The sequence below is a fragment of the Chrysochloris asiatica genome, unplaced genomic scaffold, assembly GCF_000296735.1.
Source record: "Chrysochloris asiatica unplaced genomic scaffold, ChrAsi1.0 scaffold00070, whole genome shotgun sequence".
In the NCBI taxonomy this organism is placed as follows: domain Eukaryota; kingdom Metazoa; phylum Chordata; class Mammalia; order Afrosoricida; family Chrysochloridae; genus Chrysochloris; species Chrysochloris asiatica.
The window spans coordinates 16,307,258-16,331,871 of record NW_006408588.1 but is presented as its reverse complement, the minus strand read 5'-3'; the positions used below and the strand labels follow the sequence as shown (position 1 = coordinate 16,331,871).

General features: G+C 41.9%; 1 protein-coding gene across 1 annotated transcript in view; it reads left to right on the top strand.

Annotated features, from left to right (window-relative positions):
- Positions 1-24,614, top strand: part of GPATCH2L (G patch domain containing 2-like) — an 89,877-nt gene that overhangs the window by 36,095 nt on the left and 29,168 nt on the right. Inside the window, exons 3-7 of the mRNA XM_006864782.1 lie at positions 2,421-2,597; positions 9,511-9,590; positions 12,528-12,595; positions 17,438-17,477; positions 19,733-19,818. Coding sequence (XP_006864844.1) covers positions 2,421-2,597; positions 9,511-9,590; positions 12,528-12,595; positions 17,438-17,477; positions 19,733-19,818 — 451 coding nt within the window. The remainder of the gene's footprint in view (positions 1-2,420; positions 2,598-9,510; positions 9,591-12,527; positions 12,596-17,437; positions 17,478-19,732; positions 19,819-24,614) is intronic.

The following is a 24,614-nucleotide window of genomic DNA, read 5'->3' as shown; positions in this document are numbered from 1 at the left end:
GTATAGGGATTCCAAGGAGTGGATGGTGAATTTGAACCACTGACCTTGCAGTTCAACCCAACCTTGAGGTCGAGTGCAGTATCCCACAACGCTACAAGTGGCTCTCAAATCTGGTTCCAAGAGCAGCGTGGTATCACTAGGAGACTTGATAGAAATGCAGAATTTTAGTCCTGTCCCAGGCCTGTTGAGTCAGAAATTTTAGGGGTAGGGTCCAGCCATCCGTGTTTTAACAAGTCTGTAAGGAGTCTTTGTGGCACAGTGGTTAAGTGGCTGACTGCTAACAGAAAGGTGGGTGGTTTGAGCCCACTAGCTGCTCAGTGAGAGGAAAGACCTGGTGATCTATTGCATTTAAATGAAGCAGTCTCCTCTGTAGGGTCGCTGTGAGTTGGAATGCACTTAGCAACAGCTGGAGTTTCTGATGCAGGCTGAAGTTTGAGAACCACTGTGCTAGAGATGCAGCTGTTTGCGGTATATTTGTATAAGGGGGACATTTGAATAACTTCTTTAGTTGGTAATGCTGCTATTCACCGGTACATGGAACTCAGCTTCCATTGCTGTTTGGGAGATTCTGCTGTGATTTAAAAAGGAGCCCCGGTAATGTAGTGGATTGTGAGCTGGGCTGCTAACTACAAGGCTAGCAGTTCCAATGTATCAGTTGCTCCTTGGGAGAAAGAAGGTACTTTCTGCTCCTGTAAAGATTTTCAGCTTTGGAAACCCTATACAGGGTTGCTGTGAGTTGGAACTGACTTGGTGGCATACAACTACACCAGTCCCACAGTGATTTAAAAGTTAGTATTATCCTGGGTGTAAGTGGCCCAGGAATCTGATCCTTCAGCTGATTGGCACATCACGAGCAGCCTCCCTAGGATTCAGTATGCTTTGGAGAAGAAATGTACTGTGGACCTTGTCGATAGTCCTGTAGTAAGTTTCAGAATCCTTGCTCTTTTGAAAGGAGGTAGAGTGGCAGACAAATTCTATGTTGGCAGAAATAAACGATAGTAGAAACTGAGCTCCTACTCAGTTTCTATTGTAGCCAAGAGAAAGAAGTTTGAAATAAGAGCCTGGCTGTGTGGGTGTGGGTCTCATCTTTGTCATTAATGAGCAATATGGCCTTAGGTAAATGGTTTAACTTCTTGACAAGCCTTGGGGAATTGAATTGTCTGTCTCTGTGGTGGGATTTTCCCTGATAGAATTGCTAGCGCCCTGGTGATTTTCTGTCCCAATAATGAAATACTGAGGAAAAAAGGAGATACAGGCATCCATTCTTTATTCACCTAGTATGAAAACAAATGAAAAGTAAGAAATTCTTCAGGAACAGCTAGTTCAGATTGCGAAACATAAATGGATTTTGAACCCCCAAGTTCGTTTATGCTACTGATGATGGTATATGGGAGGTAGTTTAGTGTTGGGAGAGACTCAAATTTTGGGGGTTTGTCAGACTTTGGGTTTACATCCTAGCTTCATTGTTTTTCATTTTAGTTTGCATCCTGGTTTGTTCTAAGGCTTTTTAAATGGTAGCTTTATTGATTTTTACTATTAAAAGGAGTCCAGTGACACATACAGTATAATCAAGAATGGTGAAAACATTTTTTTTTTTTTTTTTTTTTGTTTGTTTTTTTTTAAAAAAAACCACAACAAAAATAACCCAAATGACAGTGCTGAGAACCCACCTTCTCATTTGGTTTTTTCATGAGGATAGTAAAAGTTCAGTTTATGGAGCCATGGTTTCATCCACCCTGAGACTGAAGAACTAGCTCGTGCCCAGTTACCATGACTTGACCATTCTACTCAGAGCCACATGGATGGAGCTTGATATGATAGAAAGGGAGAAAAACATGGAAGAGAACCTCAAAATCCTGAAAAACAAGCAAGCAAGCAAACTAAAAACTCCCCAAAATAGACCCTGGGGTCTTTGAGACCAAAGGACCCCCGAGACTATTGCCCTGACATACTTTTCAAAGCCTGATAGAAAATGAACTCTGATGTCATACCTGACAGCTAAATAACAAACTGGCTAAAATAAATAAATAATGAGCACCATCGATGAGTACTCTGTGCCTTTACAAGAAATCGCCTGTATGAGACTAAATAGTCACCAGTTACTGTAGAACAAAGATGAGAGGGTAAGGGGGCAGGGAAATGAGATGAATGGGAATGGAACAAGCAGGCTGGAAATAATGAGATTTTTCACATACAAGTGGGCTTCAAAAAGCTCATAGCAAAATGGAATGGAAAGATACGGGATTTTCTGTGAAACCCCCCTCATATTGTGAAGAATGTACCCAGTGTTATGGAACAACTGGTGTTGAAAGAGTTTAATGGGAACCTAGACTGCTATGTAAAACCATCATTGAAAGTACAATAAAATACTATTAAAAAAAAAAAAAAAGCTAGCCCATGATGTGATGTCTTTATTTTAGGGGATGATGAACAGAGTGATTGGTTCTATGAAGGAGAATGTGTCCCAGGATTCACTGTCCCTAATCTGCTGCCCAAGTGGGCACCTGAGCGTTGCTCTGAAGTAGAAAGGATGGACTCTGGACTGGATAAACTTTCTGATTCCACGTTCCTTTTACCTTCTCGACCAGCTCAAAGAGGTAAGTTCTACGGGGTCCCAAGTATACGTTATGCTTTTTAAAACATCTCTTTGGGGAGAAGAAGTAGCCCTTGGCCAGCACACTCACACCTTGAAGGACACACTAGCTTTCTGCAGTTTGGGCTAGCCCAGGGATTCTCCTAGAGGAGTCAAGAGTGAGCCTCAAAGTTTGAGGTTCTTCCCGTTCCCACAGAAACCAACTCCTGGATGTACAGGGGAACTTCAAAACGTTTGTGGAAAAATTCCATTATTCATTTCATTTATTTCTTGAACTTTTTGAAGCCCCTTTGTATATAAGCAGCATATTTCTTCAGCTGTCCAGGGCCATTTGTGCCAGATTATAGGAAGCCTCTCGGTATGTCTCTGATGAAACTGCTGTGAAGTGGATGTGTTAGTAGGACCCAACGAGAGTCTGAAGGATTGCATCCTGGAAGAGAACAGATTCCAGTAAGATCATTCACATACAAGCTATAATGATGGATTTTTTTTTTTTCTTTTCTTTTCTTTTAGTATGGGTATCTTTTCTTAAGCTTTTACAATAATGTTCTCATGCAATATTTGTCCTTTTGTGACTAATTTCATTGTTATTCTTCAAGGTAGCATAGTATTCCCTTATATGTTTGCACCAAAGTTTATTTATCCATTCTTCCATTGATGGGCACTTAGGCTGTCTCCATCTTTTTGCTGTTGTGAGTGGTGCTGTGATAAACATTGTTGTGCATATATCTGCTTGTGTTCTGGCTCGTATTTCTTGTGGATATATACAAAGTAGAGGAATTGCTGGGTCATAAGGTATGTGTATTTCTAGTTTTCTGAGGAAGCGCTATACTGTTTTCCAGAGTGGTTGGACTATTTTGCATTCCCACCAGCAGTGTAGGAGGGTCCCAGTGTCTCCACATCCTTAGCAGCATTTATTGTCCTCTGTTTTTTTGAACTTCACAGTTAATTGCTGGTGTGAGATGATATCTCATTGTTGTTTTGATTTGCATTTCTCTGAGGAGTCTTGCTATGGACAACATTACGAAGTATGAATATTTCAGAACACTTAATTGTGCTCATGAATCTGTACATGGACCAACAGGCAGTTGTTCGAACAGAACTTGGGAACACTGAATGGTTTAAAATGAAGAAAGGTGTGCAACAAGGTTGAATTCTTTCACCATACTTATTCAACCTGTATGTTGAGCAAATAATCCAAGATGCTGGGTTCTATGAAGAAAAATGTGGCATCAGGATTGGAGGAAGACTCATTAACAACCTGATATGCAGGTGATACTAACTTGCTTCCTGAAAGTGAAGAGGACTTAAAACATTTACTGATGAAGATCAAAGAGCACAGCCTTCGGTATGGATTACATCTCAATGTAAAGAAAATAAAAATCCTTACCACTGGACCAATAAACAACATTCTTATCAGCGGAGAAAAGATTGACGTTGTCAAGGACTTCATTCTTCTTGGATCAACTATTAACACTCACGGAAGCAGCAGTCAAGAAATCAAACAACTTATCGCATCAGGCAAATCTGCTTACTGCACAAGACCTTTTTAAAGTGTTGAAGAGCAAAGATGTCCGCATGAGGACTAAGGTGCGCCTGACCCAAGCCATGGTATATTCAATAACGTCATATGCATGTGAAAGCTGGACAGTGAATAAGGAAGACCATAGAAGAATTGATGCTTTTAAGTTATGGTGTTGGAGGAGAATATTAAAAGTGCCATGGACTGCCAAAAGAACCAACAGATCTGTGTTGGAAGACATGCTGCCAGAGTGCTCCTTGGAGGCCAAGATGGCCAAACTTTGTCTTTCATACTTCGGACATATTATCAGGAGGTACCAGTTGTTGGAGAAGGGTATCATTCATGTTTGGTAAGGTGGAGGGTCAGAGAAAAAGAGGAAGACCCCCAACAAGATGGATTGGCCAAATGGCAGCAACGATGGACTCAAGCGTGACAACAGTAGTGAGGTTGGCCCAGGATCGGGCAGGGTTTCATTCTGCTGTGCATTTAAGGTCGCTATGGGTTGGTACCGACTCGATGGCACCTAACAACAACAACAAGAACAAGGAGTCCTGGTGTGGCACTATGGGCTAATGTGTCAGACTGCAAAGTCATTTGAACTGCAAGATTAGTGATTCAAGCTCACCAGCTGCTCCTTGGAAACCCTATGCAGGATTGCTATGGATCGGAATCGACTATATATAGCACTTAATAACAACAACAGCAGTGACTAATGATCATGAACATTTCTTCATATGTTTGCTGGCTGCCTGAATGTTTTGCTTGGTGAAATGTCTGTTCATTTCCTGTGCCCATTTTTTAATTGGGTTATTTGTCTTTTTCTTGTAGAAGTGTTGTAGTTTCCTATGTATTTTAGAGATTAATCTGATATGTCGTTGCAAATGATTTTTTTCCCATTCTGTTAGTTCCCTTTTTACTCTTTTGGTGAAATCTTTTGATGCTCATAGCTTTCTAATTTTATTATGTCCCAATCATCTATTTTGTTGTCTTCTGTTTGTCGCAATTCTCGCACAAACAGGGCTTATGTCTGCACAGTGTTTGAGTCCTTAAATTTGTCCCAGTTTTTTTCATTGATGACTTTTATAGATCTGGAATTTACATTTACATCTTTAATACATGTTGAGTTGGTTTTTATATATGGCGTGAGGTAAAGGTCTTGTTTCATTCTTTCGCATATCGATTTCCGGTTATGCCAGCACCATCTGTTGAAGAGACTGTCTCCTCCCCATTCCGTGTACTTTGGGCCTTTGAAGATCATTTGGCTGTATGTGAATGAGTTAATTTCTGGATTCTCAATTCTGTTCCATTGATCTATATAATGACAGTTTTTTAATGGATGACTTAAAAATATTTCTTCAAATGATTTTAATAATTCTATTATTAAATGCTTTAACATAAACATATAGTCTTTCTCTTTGTTCTCCCTTCCATTATGCAGTACAGGGGGTGGAAATGTGACCAGCTTGTCCCTGGTCCTGTCTGCCAGACAAGGTGGCTGTGACAGAGTCCCTTCATTTTCCGGGGACGTCAGGGCTGTCATGTGTGATTTGTGAGTTGAGCAAAACTGTCAGAGGCTTTCTTTCTTCTTTTTTTTTTACACTAAGAGCTATAAACTCTTATCATATAGGATTTTGTTAGGATAGATTTGGCTGTTTGAAAGGTGTGCTATTGCCTTTTCAAAGCAGTTGGTTCTTGGTGAAGACTTGGTGCCTGTTTTGAAGCACATGGTTTTCATTAAACATTTCCATGAAGGTTTCTAAAGTTCTCTATGGACCTCTTCAGATATATCTCAATAACTGAGATTAGCAAGAAGAAGACATTTCAAATGTCAGCTCTGTGTGTCAATGTCAGTGACAATTCCATTGATAGCATTTCTGTATGGATTCCTCTAGTGCTTTGTCTGTGATCCAAACACATCCAAACACACACACACAAAAAAAACCCAAACAGGAAACCCTTTGCTGTCTAGTCCATTCTGACTCATAGTGACTAGAGGACTTAGTAAAACGTCCATAGAATTTCCAAGACTGCTGCATCTTTCTTCTGTGCGGTAGTTGGTGGGTTTCAACTGCTAATCTTTTGGTTAGCAGCTGGATGCTTAAACACTGCACCACCAGGGTTCCTTAGAACACTTAGGTTGTTGTGTGTGCCATGGAGTTGGTTCTAACTCACAGCCACCCTGTATGGGGTTTCTGAGGCTAGAAATTTTTACAGGAGCAGAAAACCTCATCTTTATCATACACAGTGGTTTGTGGATTTGATCAGCTGACCTTGCAGTTAGCTGCCCAACGTGTAACCCACTACATTGTCAGGTCTCCTGTAGAACATTGGTTGTTTTCAGGTGCCATTAAGTCAGTTCTGATTGAGTGACACTGCCTGGTGCTGTGCCATTGTCATAAATGCTGGAGCCTTTTGCTACTACCACTGTGCCAGTCCCTCTCTTGGAGGTCTTCCTCTTTTTTGCTGACCTTCCATTTTACTAAGCATGATTTCCTTCTCCAGGGACTGGTCCTCACTGATACCTTGTCCAGTATGAAAGATAGTTTCATCATCCTGGCTTCTAAGAAACATTTGACCTGTGCTTCTTCCAACACCACTTTCTTTGTTCTTTAGACACGCTGTGGCCCTGTCAGCAGTCTCCCACACCACAACTCACACGCATCAGTTCTCCGACCGTCTTCCTTATTCAATGTCCAACTGTCGCGTGCATATGAGGCAATTTAAAATACCATTGCTTGGAATCTTTGCTCTTAAACACCTTCAAGAGGTCTTATACAGTGGTTTTGCTCAATGAACTACACCGTTTGATTTCTTCACTGCTACTTCCATGAGTGCTGATTGTTAATCCAAGCAAAATGAAGTTTTTGACAACTTCAATCTTTTTCTCCATTTATCTTGATGGCATTCACTGACCAGTGGTAAGGAGTTTTGTTTTTTTATATTGAGGTGCAATCTATACAATTATTTGTTGGTAAGTGCCATTCAGTTGGTTCTGACTTATAGCAACCCTATGCAGGGTTAGTTACAAAAATGAGATTATACTATAATGCTGTTGTTAGAGTCAATAGAGAAACGAGACACAGAGAGTGCGGCTCAACAGCAAAGACAGGTTGATTCAAGACAGAGCTGGGAGGGGCTTGCTGACCACAGTGAGAAGCACTCTTCTGCACAGGCTGAGGACTTTTATGAGGGCTTACTGGAGGTAGAGTTTAAGAGAGACTAACTGTGGTGGGCTTGCCAAGTAGTGGAATTTAGGAGGAGCTAACTTTGGCAGGCTTGGGAAATTGAAACTTTAGGGAAATAGAAATATAAGGGAGTTTTGGTGCTTGGTCTAAAAATAACTGCATTCAGGTTCCCTGAGCTAATTTTTTCATTATTTTATGAATTAGGATGTTTTTGGAAGTAGTAGTGAACACATAGCAGGAGAAAGATTTACAGCCTTGGAAACCCTATACAGGGTCACTGTGAGTCAGAAGTAACTCCACGGCACACCACTACCACCAGCAGTGAACACATAAAGAGCTCTGGTGGTTCTGTGGGTTAGATATTGGGCTGCTTACTGAAAGGCACTTCAAACCCACTAGCTCCTCCACGGGAGAAAGATGAGGCTGTCTGCTCCCGTAAAGACTTTAGTTTCAGAAACCCTATAGAGAGTCACTATGAGTCAGAATCAATGAGAGGGCAGTGGGTTTAGCTTGGTGTGGAATAAACATAATTTAAATTATTGTTACTAAATGCCATCAAGTTGGTTCAGACTCACAGTGACCCTGTATAAGATTTCTGAGTCTGTAAATCTTTGTGGGAGCAGAAAGCCTCATCTGTCTGCCATGGAGCAGTTTGTGGGCTCAAACTGCTGACCTTGTTGTTAGCAGTCCAGTGCTTATCCCATTCCTGTGATGTGATTAGCCTGCATTTATTAGAGTCCAACCAATATAAAGTTTGACAAAAATAAAGAAAACCTGACTATATTTTTGAAGCTTTTATTGAGAGTTGAGTGACCATTTACATTGGGAGAACCTTGGTTTTGCATTCATCCTGTCATATTTTGTTCATTGCAATGATCACAATCCCCTCCATGCATCATCATTTAACAATATTTGTTTCTATTCCCTTAGTTGTTTTTTTTTTATGTACACAGAATCACTCAGGAATATAGAATTATTTAAACCAGCAAAGGGCACATTCTGCAAGCCTCCATCCAGCACACAGCCTTTCTCTTTCCATAAGTCTGGAGTCCTCAGCTGCTCCCTCTCTCCATGTCCTCATCTCTGCCTCCATCTCTGGTGTTGCTGTTTCTCTGGATAGGGTCCCACATTCTGCTTGTGCTCTTCTCCCTTGATGGTCTTAGGGTTCTCTGTTCCTGGAATATAAGATAAACTATTCCCCCTTTATGTTACAAAACTTCTACCTTTACAGTTATGACAATCGCAGTTAGTCATGATAATAATTACTCAATATTGAATCAAGAGAATCCTATCCCCATCTCCTTTTACCAGACCAGTCTAGACATGGTGAAAACTCTTCAGTGGGGAAAGCTATTCCAAGCTGCACTGAGGTATTGGTGAAAAACAAGTCTCTGGGAATTGATGAAATATCAGTTGAGACATTTCAACAGATGCAAAGCTGCAGGTGCTTTTTGATGCCAAGAAATTTGGCACACAGCTACCTGGTCAACCAGTTGGAAGAGATCCATATTTGTGCCTACCCGAAAGGTGACCCAGTGGAATGTGGAAATAATTGAGTCATATTCTTAATTACCACATGCAAGTAAATTTTTGCTGAAGATAATTAAAAAATGATTACAGCAATATATCTACATGGAGCTGGCAGAAATACAAACTGAATTCAGAAGACTTGGAACTAGGGTTATCATTATTGACATCAGGTGGATCTGGGGTGAAAACAGAGAATACTAGAAATAGATAATTAAAATTAGAAGCCATCAATAATGCCTTAAATTCATGGGTGCTTTCATTTGAAAAAGTGCCTTCCTTATGCTATTTCATTTGGTCACCAAAACATGCATACAAGATAGGACGGAGCAAGTGATTCCCCTTGTTTGGTAAATGAAGATGCTTATGTCAAATGACCTAAGATTATACTGCTAGTGATGAAGACATGGGAATAATAAATCTTTGGTAGGTAGCCCAGTGATGCTAGTCTAAGGCTCACTCTAGTACACAGCGGCAGCAGCAGTGGGCTCAAGCATGGCAAGAGACCAGGCAGTGTTTCATTTTGTTGTGCATTGGGTCGCTTTGAGTTGGAACTGATTTGACAGGACCTGACAACCACAACTAGTACAGTTTTGGTGGTAAGACCTTCCATGTGCTAGAAGCAGATGTTTGCTTATGAATTTTCTGATTTGGTAACCAGAGCTTTTCTTCTTTCCTGTTAGGGTACCATGCGCGCTTCAATCGTCTGCCTGGAGCTGCAGCCCGCTGCCTCAGGAAGGGGCGAAGAAGGCTTTGTGGGAAGGTGAGAGCGCTCACTGTTTACTAGGCTCAGTGGGAAGCGAATACTCCTTCTGGGATGGTGTGCCCTGTTGCTAATCAAAGGGGCTGCAAAATACCATGGAGTTAGTTAAGCAAACTGGAATGTTTGTAGCTTCATGAGAGTGAACGTCATGTAGGGAATGAATTGATGTACACATGAAAGATGAGGCTTAATTCATACGTAAGTTTTAATCAATCAGACACTCTTACAGTGTCAATTGCTTATAAATCTACAGGCCTGACCACTGTTCTGTATTTTTTATTAATCTCATTATTTTAATGAAGTTACAATACTTTTGGCTTTTTTATGTCCCCTCCTGAATTCATAAATGCCTCTTTGTTCAATTCTTTGTTCTTTTCATCCTAGAATTTAAAAACAAAAACAAAATGTCAAGAGTCCCTCCTTGACCATGGGGTAGGAACGTAGGCAGTGGCTGAGTGTTACCTAGTGGATTCTAACTCACAGTGACCCTGTATAGGATTTCCCAGGCTGTACATCTTTACAGGAGTAGAAAGCCTCATCTTTCTCCCAAGGAGTGACTGGTAGACTTGAACTATTGCACTTGACGTTAGCAGCCCAGGTTGTAATCATATCGCTACCAGGGCTCAGTTTTGCCTTTGCGAGGGAATGTGCTAGGCACTTTGTGTATCTGCTCATTTAATTCTTCCAGCCACCTTATTAAAAGGTAATAATCCCTTTTAGCAGATGAGGAAAACATAGCTTCACAGAAAGAATGCCTGCTATTGCCCAGCTAGAAGAGTTGGAGTAGAGATTTGAACCCAGGCTTCCCTTTTATTTTTGCTCTAGCACTGAGATGGAGAAATAGGGTAAGGATAGGGCTCATCGTCAGTTCAAGAAATGGTGGTGGGCAGAAAGAGTAAGGGAGGGAGAGAGAGGCATTTGAGCACATTGCTCTTCGTGTTCACCAGTAAGCATGTAGAGTACCTACTGTGTGGCAGGCTCTGTGCCAAGCCAAAGATTCAGTGGCTAGCACCACAGGCTGACTGCCTGTGAGGAGCCACTATTTTATAGTTTAATAACCAGGGAACTGTTTTCTCAAGGTTTATATATGCAAAAGAAATGCTGTTGATTTTCGGGTGAACTCAGAGCCTTGACTCTTTAGATTAAAATCCAAATCCCCAACTAGAAAGACATTTGAGTTTTGGAACACTGACACTATGTTCCTTTTGGAAACTCACTTTACAAATAGTAAAATGCTATTTTTGCTGTACTGGCAGGTCATCCCTAATAGGACAGCTGAGGAGTACCTGGGATTGGTGAATCAGGAGGTGGGGAGTGGAGCACCAGAATGGTTTTATTTACATCTTTATTGGGTAGGCTTGGCAGATGATGTTCTCCCAGCCTGTTTTACTTTGTTTTAACTCCTATAAAGTAAGAGCCTTCCGCTTCTATGGAAGTAAATCAGTTCCTCTTGAAGGCTCCCTTTTTAAACTTGCCTGGAAGAGCCTAGGGCCTGTTGGACATGCCTCTAATGATTTCAAATGAATAAGATAATATTTACTTGTTTAATTCATCTTCATCACCTTAAAGGGATATTTGTCATTTCTAGCAGAGGTCATGGCTCTGCCCCCCTCCTCTCCCTCCCCCTCATCTCTCTTCTCTTTTTCTAAATTATAATCATAAATAATGAGTTTCATTCACAGCTCCCTGCCAGCGAGCTGCTAATTACGCAAAGTACTGCTTGTAATTTACACAGTAATAAACTGTAAATTTAAACATTACGGCACTTTAAGTTAATAATTTTCCTGCTGTAACAAATAGCTCATTTTTCACCCATCTTTCCCCTTGGCACCTCTACCATGTCTGCCTGTGACCAGGAGGTTTGGCCGTAAGGGATGAAGAACATGAACAATACAAAATGGGAAGCCACTCCCACCCAGAAGCTGACATGAAATTAATTTTACGTAACCAGTTGTTGTGCTAAATGTATATTCTAAAAGGTTAATTCATAGACATTAAAAGAAAAATCATTTGCCATTGACAAATGACATTTTCGTAGCAGCAGACATGTGTAAGTAACAGGCTTGATGTTCTTGACGTGCCTGCCTGTGACCTGGGTCCTAAGCACTTTCTCACGTGTGGGTAACTCGTATTCACGTATGTGTTGGTGTGCTTTCCCAGGCACTCAGATTTACTGTAAGTATTCAGTTTCTAACTTTCTGGAGAGGAGTAATTTCAGAATAGTGTAGTGGTGTTCATATTACAGTCGCGAGGATCCCAAATTTAAGAATCAGTTTGTATAAACTTCTATTTTATTTCATCAAAAAGGTATTTAAGGGACAAAACACAAGTTTGGTGATTATTTTTTTAATTCACCAAAGACCTTTGAAGTGTGTTATTTAATCAGCAGATACTGGGTGCTTACTCAATCAGTGTTTGGTAGGAAGGCTGTTGGGGCTGGAACGGCAGAGCTGTAGGGAGCTTGGTATGCTGACCTGTGACAGTTGGCTGCTGGTAGTTGTTTTAGCTTTTTTTTTTTTTTTAAATTCCTGTGTATTAATTACAGGACAATGCTTATAATGACTTTTTGATCGTTAGCAAAAAAATAAGACTAAGCTAAGATAATAGGGCCGTGTAGTTGCTCTGTAGGAAGAGCACTGGCTACCATCTGTTCCCAGGGAGAAAGATGAGGCTTTCTGCTCTCCAAAAGATTTACAGCCTTGGATCAGGGTTGTTAGGAGTCACAACTGACTCACCAGCACTTAACAACAACATGTAAATACATTTAAGGTATCTCTGCATAAAAAGGGACACAATAGCTGTTAAATTTTAAGACTGATTTTGGGAATGTGCCTTTGAGGGTGCCTCAGCTGGCACAGTTTGGGAAAGAATAACTTGCTACAGATTGGACTTTGTTTTTGTGGTTGGATGATAGTCTCGTCTTCCTTGTCTTTTCAGGAGACAAGCCTAAGTACTTTGGGTACTGAGAGGATAGGCCACATCATTAGTGACCCTCGGCAGAAAGAGTAAGTACTTAAATACTTACATGTCTTACTGGATTCTTGGGAGGCAGCAAGGGAAGTTTTCTGAAGCAACCTAGAAATTATACTTTATTGCTGAGAGAGAAAATTCTAAAGAAACAGTTAACATGACTAACACATTAAGCTCATGCAGTAATTTGGTCTACATTTCTAGACAAATGTTTTCTTGATATTTTTGCTTTTTTTATATCTGTTGTTGTTGTTAAGTGCTGTCGAGTCAGTTCCGACTCATAGTGACCCTGTATTGTGTTTCCGAGGAACAGCTGCTGAGCTTGAACCGCCAACACTGCAGTTCAAACCGATTTTGCAGTCCAGCGTATTAACCCACAGCGCCACACCAGAACGCCTTTATATCTATAGGTATTACATTATAAAAGTTGTTTCCAACAATGATGTAATATTATAAGCTCACTTTTCTGTCTCTTAAAAAACAATTTGTTTTAAATGGACAGTTGCCTCTATATTGTCTATATGCTTTTCCCATTAAAAAAGCAAGTTATCATTAAAGTTGAATCTGACTGCTAGTAATGAGCCTCTGTCTATCAGAGTCCTTTTGGACTCCACAGGGCTTTTAGTGGCTCATGTTTTGGAAGTAGATCACCAGACCTGTCTTCGGAGGTTACTTCTGGGTGGACTTGACCCGCCAACCTTTTGGTATGCAGTTTAAAAGCATTAACTGTTTGTACCACCTTAGAGGTTCCTTTCCATTTTTGGAAGGCACTGAAAATATGACTGGGGAAGTGATGCCCCGTCAGAGTAGAGTCGACTTTATGGAATGTGGATGGAATCAAGCTTTCAGAAAAGGACCTACGTTTGCTGCTGGGCACACAACTCAAAATGAGGAGAAACAGATGCAGACAGACAGACATTAGTAATCAGAATGTGGAATACGTGAAGTACTAGGAAAACTGGAAGTTGTAAAATATGAAACGGAACACTTGAATATTGATATCCTAAGCACTAGTGAGCTGAAATGGACTGGTATTGGCTATTTTGAGCAACCATATGGTCTACTAGCTGGGAATTACAAATTGAAGAAGAATAGTTTCATATCCATTGTCATAAAGAATTTTTCAAGATTTATTCTCACGTACAGCACTGTGAATGATAGGATAATATCCATACACCTACAAGTAAGACCAGGAGCTCTGGTAGCACAGTGGTTAGAATTGGGCTGCTAACTTCAAGGTCAACGTAAACTACCAGCTGTTCCATGGGAGAAAGATGAGGCTTTCTGCTACCATAAAGATTTACAGCCTGGGAAACCCTGTGCAGGATCGCTATGAGTTGGAACCGACTCCACAGCACTTAACAACAACAACCCACCTCCATTCTGGGGACAAGAGGTGATACCTGAGCGAGTGGACACCACCAGGGAAGGTTCTACTATTCATGCAAGGATCGCTGGGCACAGAATCGAAGAAGGGGGAGGAGTCGACAGAACAGCTTAAAATGGGAGTGTCTTCCAAAACGGGTCTGGGCAGTCCTGGGGTGGGTCTTACTAGGAGTAACACCTGAACGGGCTTGAGGAGATGAGAGAGGCAAAAAAGGAGGAAAAAGGCCAAAAAACATAGCCTGGAGTTACATCATAAGTGCAATGAGAACATCTTGAAATTTCTCAGGAAGCTTTGAAGGAAAGAAGCCAAAAAAAAGGTGTTAAAGTCTTATATTTCACTTACTGTGTTTTCTTTCTTGACAATTTTGTATTTTAGTGTTCAGTCTGTTTTTTTGGTCCCCCTTTTATCTTGTGGTGGTGGGATCTTTCTCTCTTTGCCTTTCCCAACAAGAGACAGCAGTTTAGGTTGTATAGCCAAGTTACAATCACACCCTATAAAATCCCACCATTTGAACAAGAACCAATACCAGCCTGCTGTACACCAGAACAACATAAATAACTAGCACCTGCTAAGCTCACTCTGAGTTGAGTAGTAAGACACGTGAAAAGAGAAATCCATCTCCTGATACATTTACCAGGAGGCAATCAGAGAGCTTAAGTATCCACCAACATAAATTCACACAATACCTAAGCAGCAACAGAAAATTTCTGCTCCTGTGCAGAAACCAGACAGAGCAGTTCAAGCAAGTGATTTGGAGGTAGATCTAGAATTTCCCTTGGAAGGAGTTCCATTGGGCTTTGGAACTGCCCTATAAGGAATTCAGGAGAATTATATTGACTTGCATCTTAATATTTCACAGAAAGGTTGAGGAAACTAAGGAAGTAGCCAAAAAAGTGCTATAGGAACAATCAAATAAGATTGAAATAGCATTGGAAACAATTCAAAACCTGCTAAAAGAGGTCCAGATGATTAATATTAAAATATCATCAATGGACAATACACTGAAAAAGCAAAGGAGTAGACTTGAAAGGATGGAAGCCAGAATCAACGAGCTAGAAAACAAATTTCTCACTCCTGCTAAGATAGAAGAGCAAGCAGAAAAAAAAAGAATGAAAATATCTGAAGAAAGTCTAAAAGTCGTGGGGGACAACATGAAGAGAAGTAACCTACAGGTGATTTGAGTTCCAGAACAGGAAGAATCACAGAAACCACAGAGGAGATAGTCGCAGAGCTGCTGGAGGAAAATTTCCTTAACATCCAGAAAGATGAGAAGGTAAGCATTGAAGAAACTAAACGAACCCCGGGAAGGATAGACCACAAAGAAGATAGAATGCACAGTTGGACCAGAAGTAGTTGATTGACATTCAGCCATTTGAGGAAATAGCATATCATCAAGAACTGATGTTGTTGAAGGAAGGAGTTCCAGCTGAACTGAAGGCATTGACAAAAATAGGCTCCAGGAATTGATACTCTATCAGATGAGCTGTTTCAATAAATGGATGCAGTGCTGGAAGCATTTACTCATCTACGTCAAGAAATGTGGAAGACATCTACCTGACCAGTTGACTGGCAGAGTTCCGTATTTGTGTCACTCCAAAGAAAGGTGATCTAAGAGAATACAGAAAATTTCTAACTTATTAATATCACATGCAATTAAAATTTTGCCAAAGATCATTTAAAAACAGTGGCAGCAATACATAGACAGGGAACTATCAGATGAGAGGAGGACTTGGAATGAGGGATATCATTGATGATATCAGATAGATCTTGGTTGAGAGCAGAAATTTTCAGTAATGTTTACCTGTGTTTTATTGACTGTACAAAGGCATTTGACTGTGTGTATCATAACAAATTATGGAGATCATTACAAAGAATGGAGATTCCAGAACACTTAATTTTGCTCATATGAGATTTGTACATAGACCAAGAAGCAGTTATTTGGACAGAGTAAGAGGATCCTGTGTAGTTTTAAATCAGGAAAGATATGCGTCAGGGTTGTATCTATTCACGTTTATTTAATCTGTATGCTGAGCAAATAATCTGAGAAGCTGAACTATGTGAAAAAGAATATGGCATCAGGATTGGAGGAAGGCATATTAGCCTGCAATATACAGATGACACAACCTTGCTTGATTTACTGATGAAGATTACAGACTTCAGTATGGATTATACCTCAACATAAAGAAAACAGATTCTCACAGTGCACCAAAGCAGCACCAACATGATCAACACAGAAAATACTGAAGTTGAAAAGGGTTTCATTTTACTTGGATCCACAATCAACACCCATGGAAGCAGCAGTCAAGAGATCATATGACATATTACACTGTCAATCATATGGCATATTACACTATCAAATCTGCTGCAAAAGACATCTTTAAAGTGTTAAAGAGCAAAGGTGTCACTTTGAAGACTGAACCAGGTGCACCTGAACCAGGTTAGGGTATTTTCATTCACCTCATATTGCAGTGAAAGCTGGACAATGAATCAGGAAGACTAGAGAAGAATTTATGTCGTTGAATGATGGTGCTGGGGAAGAATATTGGAAAGTACATGGACTGCCAGAAGAAAAACAAATCTGTCTTAGAAGAAGTGCAGCTAGAATGCTCTTCAAAAGTGAGTAGGTAAGCCTTTGTCCCTCATATTTTAGACATAGTTATCAGGAGAGACTGGGTCCTGGAGATGGGTACCATGTGTGGTTAAATAATCAGTGAAAAAGTGGAAGCCCCTCAGTGAAATGGATTGACACAGTGGCTTCAGTCATGAGTTGAAATAGCAAAGATTGTGAGTCAGTGGTCTGACTCAGACACACCTAACAACAACATTTAGGGAAATATCTTCTGTCTTAACAATGGTGAGAAATGTGACCTTGGGTTAATGTGCTGGACTGCAGGGTCTTCTTGAACTGAAAGGTCAGCAGTTCAAGCTCACCAGCCACTCCTTAGAAACCCTATTCAGGGTCGTTATGAGTCAGAACTGACTCGAGGGCACTTAACAACAACAACAGCAAGTGCAGTTGGAAAGCTTGTAGAGAATCATTCTGCCTTTCATTGTGTCAGTCTTGGCTCCTAACGTGGTTGGCTCTTAGATGTTGCTTGTGCACATCCTGGTCAGTATCCAGTTATGATCTGATACACATCCAGCCTGGTGTAGCTTTTCATTTCCTGAAATAGGCAAGATGTGTGGCATGATTTATGCCCTTGTTGAGTTAGGAAGCCTGTTGTTACTGCACAGCTGACATGCCATTGATGTCATTCTGTAATCTTGGGGATCTTTTCTACCTGCCTAGTCTTTAAACATTGCATTATGAGGCCTTTCCTTTGAAGAGCTCTATTTTCAACTAAAAAGTTTATACACATTTAACACTTCTCTTCTTCTCCCCCCGAATTCTACCTTTTCCTCATTTTTTTTTGTCTTCATTCTTTAATGCTAACATTTTTATCTTCTCTTCTATATTTTTCTACCACTTCTTTTCTGTTATTCTCTTTAGTTTCTGGTTGCCATCAGCGGGGAAGAGAGAACGGAATCAGGTAAGATGGCCTCTATCATTTTTATTTTATCATTTGGTTTTCTTTTCTTTAGAAAGAACAAATCGTTGGCTTCTGATTTCCCTCACATTTCCACTTGTGTTCATGAGGTAAGGGTACTGTGTTCACCCTGCTCTTCCGATTGTCTTGGAGGACAGTTACCCAAGAATATTTGATACTCACAGACTAAGAACGGAAACTAATTTTTCCGTGTAGGCTCAGCTGTGATTAGTAGTTTATTACTTGTAACAAGTAACTATTTCATAGGACCTGTTTTGTAGTTTTTATGTTTGCAATAAGAAAACACAATGAGCCTTATCTGCATTTGGTTTATTTCAGTATCAGAATCATGTGCTGAGAAGTTGAAGGTTGAAGTCTATAAACAGAAGAGGGAAGAGCTAGCCTGGAATCCAGGCCTCGGAACCTCACCCTTCCTAGCTACCCCCAAGGGGTCCCTTGTCCTAGCTAGAACTTTCACAATTGAAGTCTTTTTCTTAAAGAATTTAGTGGGACTGGTAAAGAATGTCTGCCTTGAGCAGCAGTGCTTTTTCAAAGTCTGTACGGGACCCAATGGACACCAGCAACTCAAAGAATAGGTGGGAAGTAGTATGTTAGTGGGAGAGGAACAATTCAGAAAAGGAGATGGAAATGGGTGTACAACGTAAAGAGTGAACAATGCCACTGAACTGTGTATGTTGAATTATAAGTTTTGCTATGTATAGTCCATAACAAAATAAGAAAATATTGACAGTAGGTATCAATGTGTTCCTTGATGTTTCAAGCTGTGTGATTTTGGTGAGTGCTGCTTCATCTTAGTGATAGTCTCCTGCTGCACTCCCTACTTCTCAGCTGGGTTTGACAAGTCATTGCAGTGGTCACACAGAATGGACCCCCGAGTCACAGCTATGGGATTCATTAGGGAAGTTAACAGGTTATAATTCAGGGACAGAAATGCTCAGGGCACAGTTCTTCCTCAGCTGTGCTCACAGGCAGGCCTCATTCTGCTTGGGCAATGTCGTAAAACTCTCTGAGAGCTGCTGACAAATGCTCACAGTGCCTACCGTTCACCATAAACCTTATCCTGAAAGCACTCAGTTCTAGCTCTGAGGGTAAGCAAACAAAACTGTGGGTCCCCCAGTTAACTGTCTGGAGGCACCCTACTCTCTGCAAGCAAGTCTCCTGCCCAAGGTCACTCAGCTGTACTTGCTCTGTGGCTAGACACCCGTAGCTGTGTCTGGTGCTCTGGTTTTTGGTTCTGCTGCTGCTGCTCCTCCTCTGATGTCACAGCTTTCTGTCCCTGGTTGAGGAGGTTCAGTGCTCAGGGATCTTGGGGTCCAAAGGATGCACTCCACTCCTGGCTCGTATTCTTTGATGATCGTGCGAGCCCCCTTCCGCCTGCTTCTGAGATTTTAGACCCATTAGAGTTGCAGGTTTTTACAATCACAATGAACTCTGTTAACACCTCACAAGTGATTCATACAATCCATCAGCATCTTTTCCACCTTCTCTTACTCAGTCTCATCAGGAAAAAGTCATTTGGTGGGAGTTTACAAAGGCAAGGGCTGGAAGAGACAGTAAATCTGATACATTGCACCATAGTTGGACAATAGACAAAGTCTGCTAGATAAAATTTCTCAGCTGCCCTATTGCTCAAATGTTTGAGTTTTGATTTACTCCTTAGTAGCTTACTGAGTGAGCCCTGCTGCGGTCCTGTAGAATAAGCGCTTGGCTGGTAACTGCAAGGCCAGCAGTTCAGACCCACCAGTTACTACTCCATAGGAGAAAGATGTTGCAATTTGCTTCCATGAAAACTACAGCCTTGGAAACCCCATGGGGTGGTTCTGTTCTGTCCTGCAGGGCTGCTGTGGGTTCAAGTGGACTCATTGGCAGTGGGTGAGTTTAGCTCTGGCACTCAGTATTGAATATTGTTGATGTTAAGTGCCGTCAAGTCATAGTGACCTTGTTTAAGGGTTTCCGAGGCTTTAAATCTTCTCAGGAGCAGAAAGCCTCATCTTTCTCCCACAGAGGAGTTGGTATGCTCGAACCATGGACTTTGTGGTTTGCAGTCCAATGCTTATCCTATGGAGCCGCCATGCTCCCATATTGAATAGATGAGGCTTTGTTTAATAGTATCTGTGTTTGGGTTGGTAAAAGAGTTGGATATTCAGAGAGGAAAAGTAATCAGTTAACAGGTTACGCTTTAGGAGCCGATCCCTTTGATATTAGCCTTACTAAAATAATCTTACTTATTCCTACAGTTTAATCCCCTCTCTCCCCTTTATTCGCTGGATGTTCTTGCTGATGCTTCTCACCGAAGATGTTCACCAGCACACTGCTCTGCCAGGTAACCATCCTCCGGTGGCTGTTTATTCTGGACAATAATTTTTATTTTTCATATAACTTTTCAAGTGAGAAAGCATTTTGTTTGTGTAGCGTCCCATTGGTCCTCACAATCACCTTTGTGGGTGATAGATCCTTTAGAGAGGCAACCTGAAGCCCAGAGTTCAAGTATCTTCCATGTGGTGTGTCACGTGGCTGGTGGGTGACTAGATCTCAAGTCTCCTGGCTCCTATTTTATGTTAATTCTGCAGTAGAACCCATCACAAAGAACATTATTATGGTCCTCACCATGACCTGCAAAGCCCTGTGTAATCTGACTTCTACTTACATTCCCCCCCCACCCCCCCGCCCCGCAGCTGCACCAGGGCAGATACAACTACAGCAGGGAGCTCTCTTTTGTCCTCCCAGATAGCACCTCTTGCCCTGCTTCTGGACCTTCACACCCTTCCTTTGGGCCCAGGTGCTCTCTCCTTGGGAAAGTCCTCTCAGATTGCACTCTCTAAAGGAGCCCTCCTTGCTCACCATCTTGTTGCTTCCATTATAGCTCACACCACACACTGTGTGAACTTGTTTCTTAGTGTTTTCCGTTTTTAACTTTTGCCCTCTGTCTCTCTTACTGGAACATGAGCTTCATAAGTATAGGAACTTGGCCTTGTTGCCTGATCTAGCTCCAGCACCTAACAGTGTCTGGCCTTTAATAGGCCTTTAGTATGTATTTGTTGGCGGAATACATTTTTTGTTTCTCAGTATAAATTCTCTGGAGAGCCCAATGACATGGGGAGTGAATATTCTTTTCATGAGAGTATCCTTAGTGTAGGGTCCGTGTGCACAAAAGAACAGTTAATGATGTGGACCACAGAAGAGTGAATTTCTCTCCTACGTTCTGATGATTTTTTCTTTCTTCCTAATAGGCGTTTAAATGGATATGTTTGTAGATTTGGAGTTCAGGTTGCATGGAGCAGTTACTCTTACTTGGATACAATGCCATCTTCCATTGTGGGCTTTGATCCTAAACTCTGCACCACAACCCATTTCCACATCTGTTTACTGGAGAAGTAACAGTTTTAATGGGGGAAATCTCTGAAAAGAAGTGATCCTAAATGGCATTACTAAGAAAGTGGAAATTGTGGGATGGTGTTAAGCGGCTAGTCTTTAGTGCCGTAGCTGCTGCTTGTTTTTTACTCTTTCCTTCGTCCAACATTTGCTGGCTTCTTCCGACGTGCCAGGCTCTTTGTTTAGCTACGAGCTTCAAGGAGCCTACATTCTCCGGGGAAAATCAGTGTGGAAATTGACAATTACAGTATGACGGAGAGTGATGTGTAATACAGGTATGCACAGGAGTGATGGAAGGAGTACTGGTAGCATAGTGGATTACTAGCTGGGCTGCCAACCACAAGGTCAGCAGTTCGAATCTGCCAGTCATTCCATGGGACAAAGATGAGGCATTTTGCTCCCGTAAAGATTTACAGTCTCGGAAACCCCATACAGGGTCTCTGTGAGTTCGGAACAGACTCGGTGGCATACAACCACCAGCCACCATCACCGCAATGATAGAAAGCTACTAATTCAAGATGAGAGGCTCATGGGGGTTTTTCTTAGCAAGTCCTCAAGCTCTTTAGGAAGACGCAAGATTTTAATATATAGGAAAGCAGACTTTCAGCTTTTTGTTTCATATTGACTAAATGCACGGCCATGCAGACCTTTGGGATGACTGTGAGTGACGCTGCATCGTGTCAGACTCTGAAAGTGAATGACTTTGCCTTCCTTTTACTTCTGCTTCTAAGAGCTGTGCTATGCTGAGCTTGGGATTCACACCTCTTTGGGTTTCTGGTTTCCTGTACAAGCCTCGTCTTGTGCCTGGACTGGCCGGCACCTTCCTGTGTCTTTGTGTGTCTCATTAGCCACGTCAGTGTCTTCTCTCTTGCTTGGCAGTGCTTGTGACTGGACCTGGAAGCATCAGGAAGTCAGGCCTGTGCTTCTAGTGCCGTCAGCTGATGGCTTTAGACCAGCGCTGGAAGCAAAGGAGAATGGCCGCCATCCCGCCCCTTCCTTCTAGACGCCATCCCCAAGGCAGTTGGCTGCAGGCGTGAAAGCTCTTTGCAGGTAGAGGAAGGAAATGGAAAACTTTAACATTTGTTTATTCTTCCTAACTTCCTTTTTTGGTGTTGTTTTAAATTGAACCTATGCATGTTAATCAGGAGCCCTGGTAGCATAGTGGGTTACGCATTGGGCTGCTAACCGCAAGGTCAGCAGTTCAAATCCAGCAGTTGCTTAGTGGGAGAAAGATGAGGCATTCTATTCCCCATAAAGATTTACAGGCTCAGAAACCCTATATAGGCTTGCTATGAGTTGGAATCACCTCGACAACACACAGCAGCTGACACATTTGTGTTGTTGTTGTGTAGCACGTATTTTTGTTTTATGTGTCTGGGTTGCGTATTTTGAGGTGTTGGCTCACGTTCTTTAACACTAAGGACGCACAGGCAACAGTGTGTGTGTATGGTGGGGGAATGCTGCTCCGGCACAGTGAGCCCCCCGGGCTGTCTCTCTCCTCTGAAATAGTGGAGTCTCTCCCTAGCAAGGAGTCAGTTGAGAAGGGGCCAATCATGGAGTTTTCCACCTGCTCTTGTGGCAGACTGATGGATCAGTTCAAAACTGGACAGTGAGCTTTCTGAAGAGAGCGGGCCATTGAACAAAAAGCCTGGCACAGAGGCGGGCGGGGGTGGTGAGGCGTGGTGGTGGCAGGGAAGAGGCAAGCGAATAACTGTATTAAAAAGTGTTGCTAATGGAAATTTTATCTTTTTCTTGTTCCATTTTATTTGTAGTAGGAAAAGATTTCTTTCAAAGCATCTGGGCAGCCTTGGGAATTTCATACCCGTCATTAGAACGATTTTTGTGTGTGTGCTGACTATGTTATCATTAGTGGTATAATTTTATTTTGCGAAGAGAGAAGTGTTTCCTGTTTTATCACAGCTTTCCCCGAGGAGGGCTGGTGTATTAATTTGCTCTATTGCCTCCTGGCTGTTCCCAGGCTGTTTTTCCTCTTCATCATGGAATTTTTAATGGCCCTGCTGCCTCTTGGGAAGCGTGTGAGGAAGAGCTCCTCAGGGAGAGCTTCGCTTTTTTCACAGGCCTATAATTACTCTCCTTTAAGAGCACAAAGAGTCTGGTGATCAGGCCTCCACTGTGAAGGCTTCCTCCTGTCAGCTTACTGAGCCTGGACTTTGCCAATTCCACTCACCCAAGCACTCACATACCGCATGAGAGCCAGGGCTCCTGACTGATGTCTACACTGCCAGTCACATCCAGCTCTGGGTTGCTGAGGGTGGGGCAGGGAGTGACCTCAAGGCCTGCTCATGTCCACCAGCCTTTACTGTTGTATTGCTGTAAACAAATGGTGGGACCAGTGATTTGAAGAGAACACCTTACTGACGTGATGACAGTTTAATTCAGCAGGTATGATGGATGGGAGATGAAGTCTTTGTGGTCCTGGTGTGGCGCTATAGGAGCACCACTGGACTGTGAACCACAAAGCAGGTGGTTCAAATCTACCAGCCACTTCTTGGAAACCCTCTACAGGATCCCTATGAGTTGGAACCAACTCCACAGCACTTAACAATACACTGAACTGACTCGACAGCACTTCCAGCACCATCAGTACATATATATGGAGTGTCTTGCTGGCATTCTAGGATAAACACTGGACTGCTAACCACAAGAGCAGCAGTTCAAACCCATTAGCAGTTCCACAGGAGAAAGATGAGGCTTTCTTCTCCCATGAAGATTTTTATCCTCTGAAACCGTATTCAGGGTTGCTGGAACTCGGGAACCAACTCATTGACTCTTAACAACAACAGCAACAATAGATTTGCAGATTAAGAGGTTTGTAGAAATGTCACTCTGGAAATACTCAAGACTGGTGATTTGCAACCCTGGCTGCTCTTTGGAATCATCTGTAAAGCTTTAAAAATGTCAGTTTGCCCGAGATTCTGATTTAATTGATCTGGGACAGGGCCCAGGTGTTGGCATGATGGGAATGCTCCCCAGGTGATGCTAATAAGCAGCGGGGTTACGAACTGTTGCCCTGAGTACATACGGTGCTTTGACTGGGGCTCTGTAATTTGCCTGTAAACGCGTCCCATTTAATAGTAGGTAAGATCCCTGCATTTTGGCATTGGGTACATGATTTCTTATGGGAGGTAGAACTCGGTACTTCTCGTATCCTTGCAGAGCCAGCTTCAGGGAAAGAGTGTCTTGGGTAGTGTCCAGCACATAGTGGGTTATTAACAAATGGAGGAGGACTGTTGGGTGGATATGTACATAGTTGGGTGTATGGATAAAATTCATAAACCAGCTATTTTCGTTTGGTTGTCTTGGTTGCTACCACTGGTGTGTTGCTTTTAAAGTAGAAATACTTGGTGTTGGAGTTAATAGTTGTTTCTGCTCAAATAGCTGATGGTGTGATTGGTATTCTGGTAGAGGCTGTGGTATTGTTGGCAAAGGCACAGTCACAAAACTAGTAAGATCAGCCCTGTAGGCAGTTTTCCTCATGAGAGCTTTTGGATTATGAAGGATAGCTTTTCTTACTCTCACTATGTTAGAAAACCATCAACTAGAACAGATCAATGGTGGCAGCCCTGTATGCTGCGAAAGTCGTCAGGTTAGCTTTTTAGTGTCGTGTGGCACTTTTGAGTTTATCCAGCTTCGGTGACCTTTCCTCTCTTTGGGAAGGTGACTTGCTAGTGTATCACCATTTCCACCTATCTTTCAGTTCTGAAGTAGCAAGTGTTTTTTTGTTTG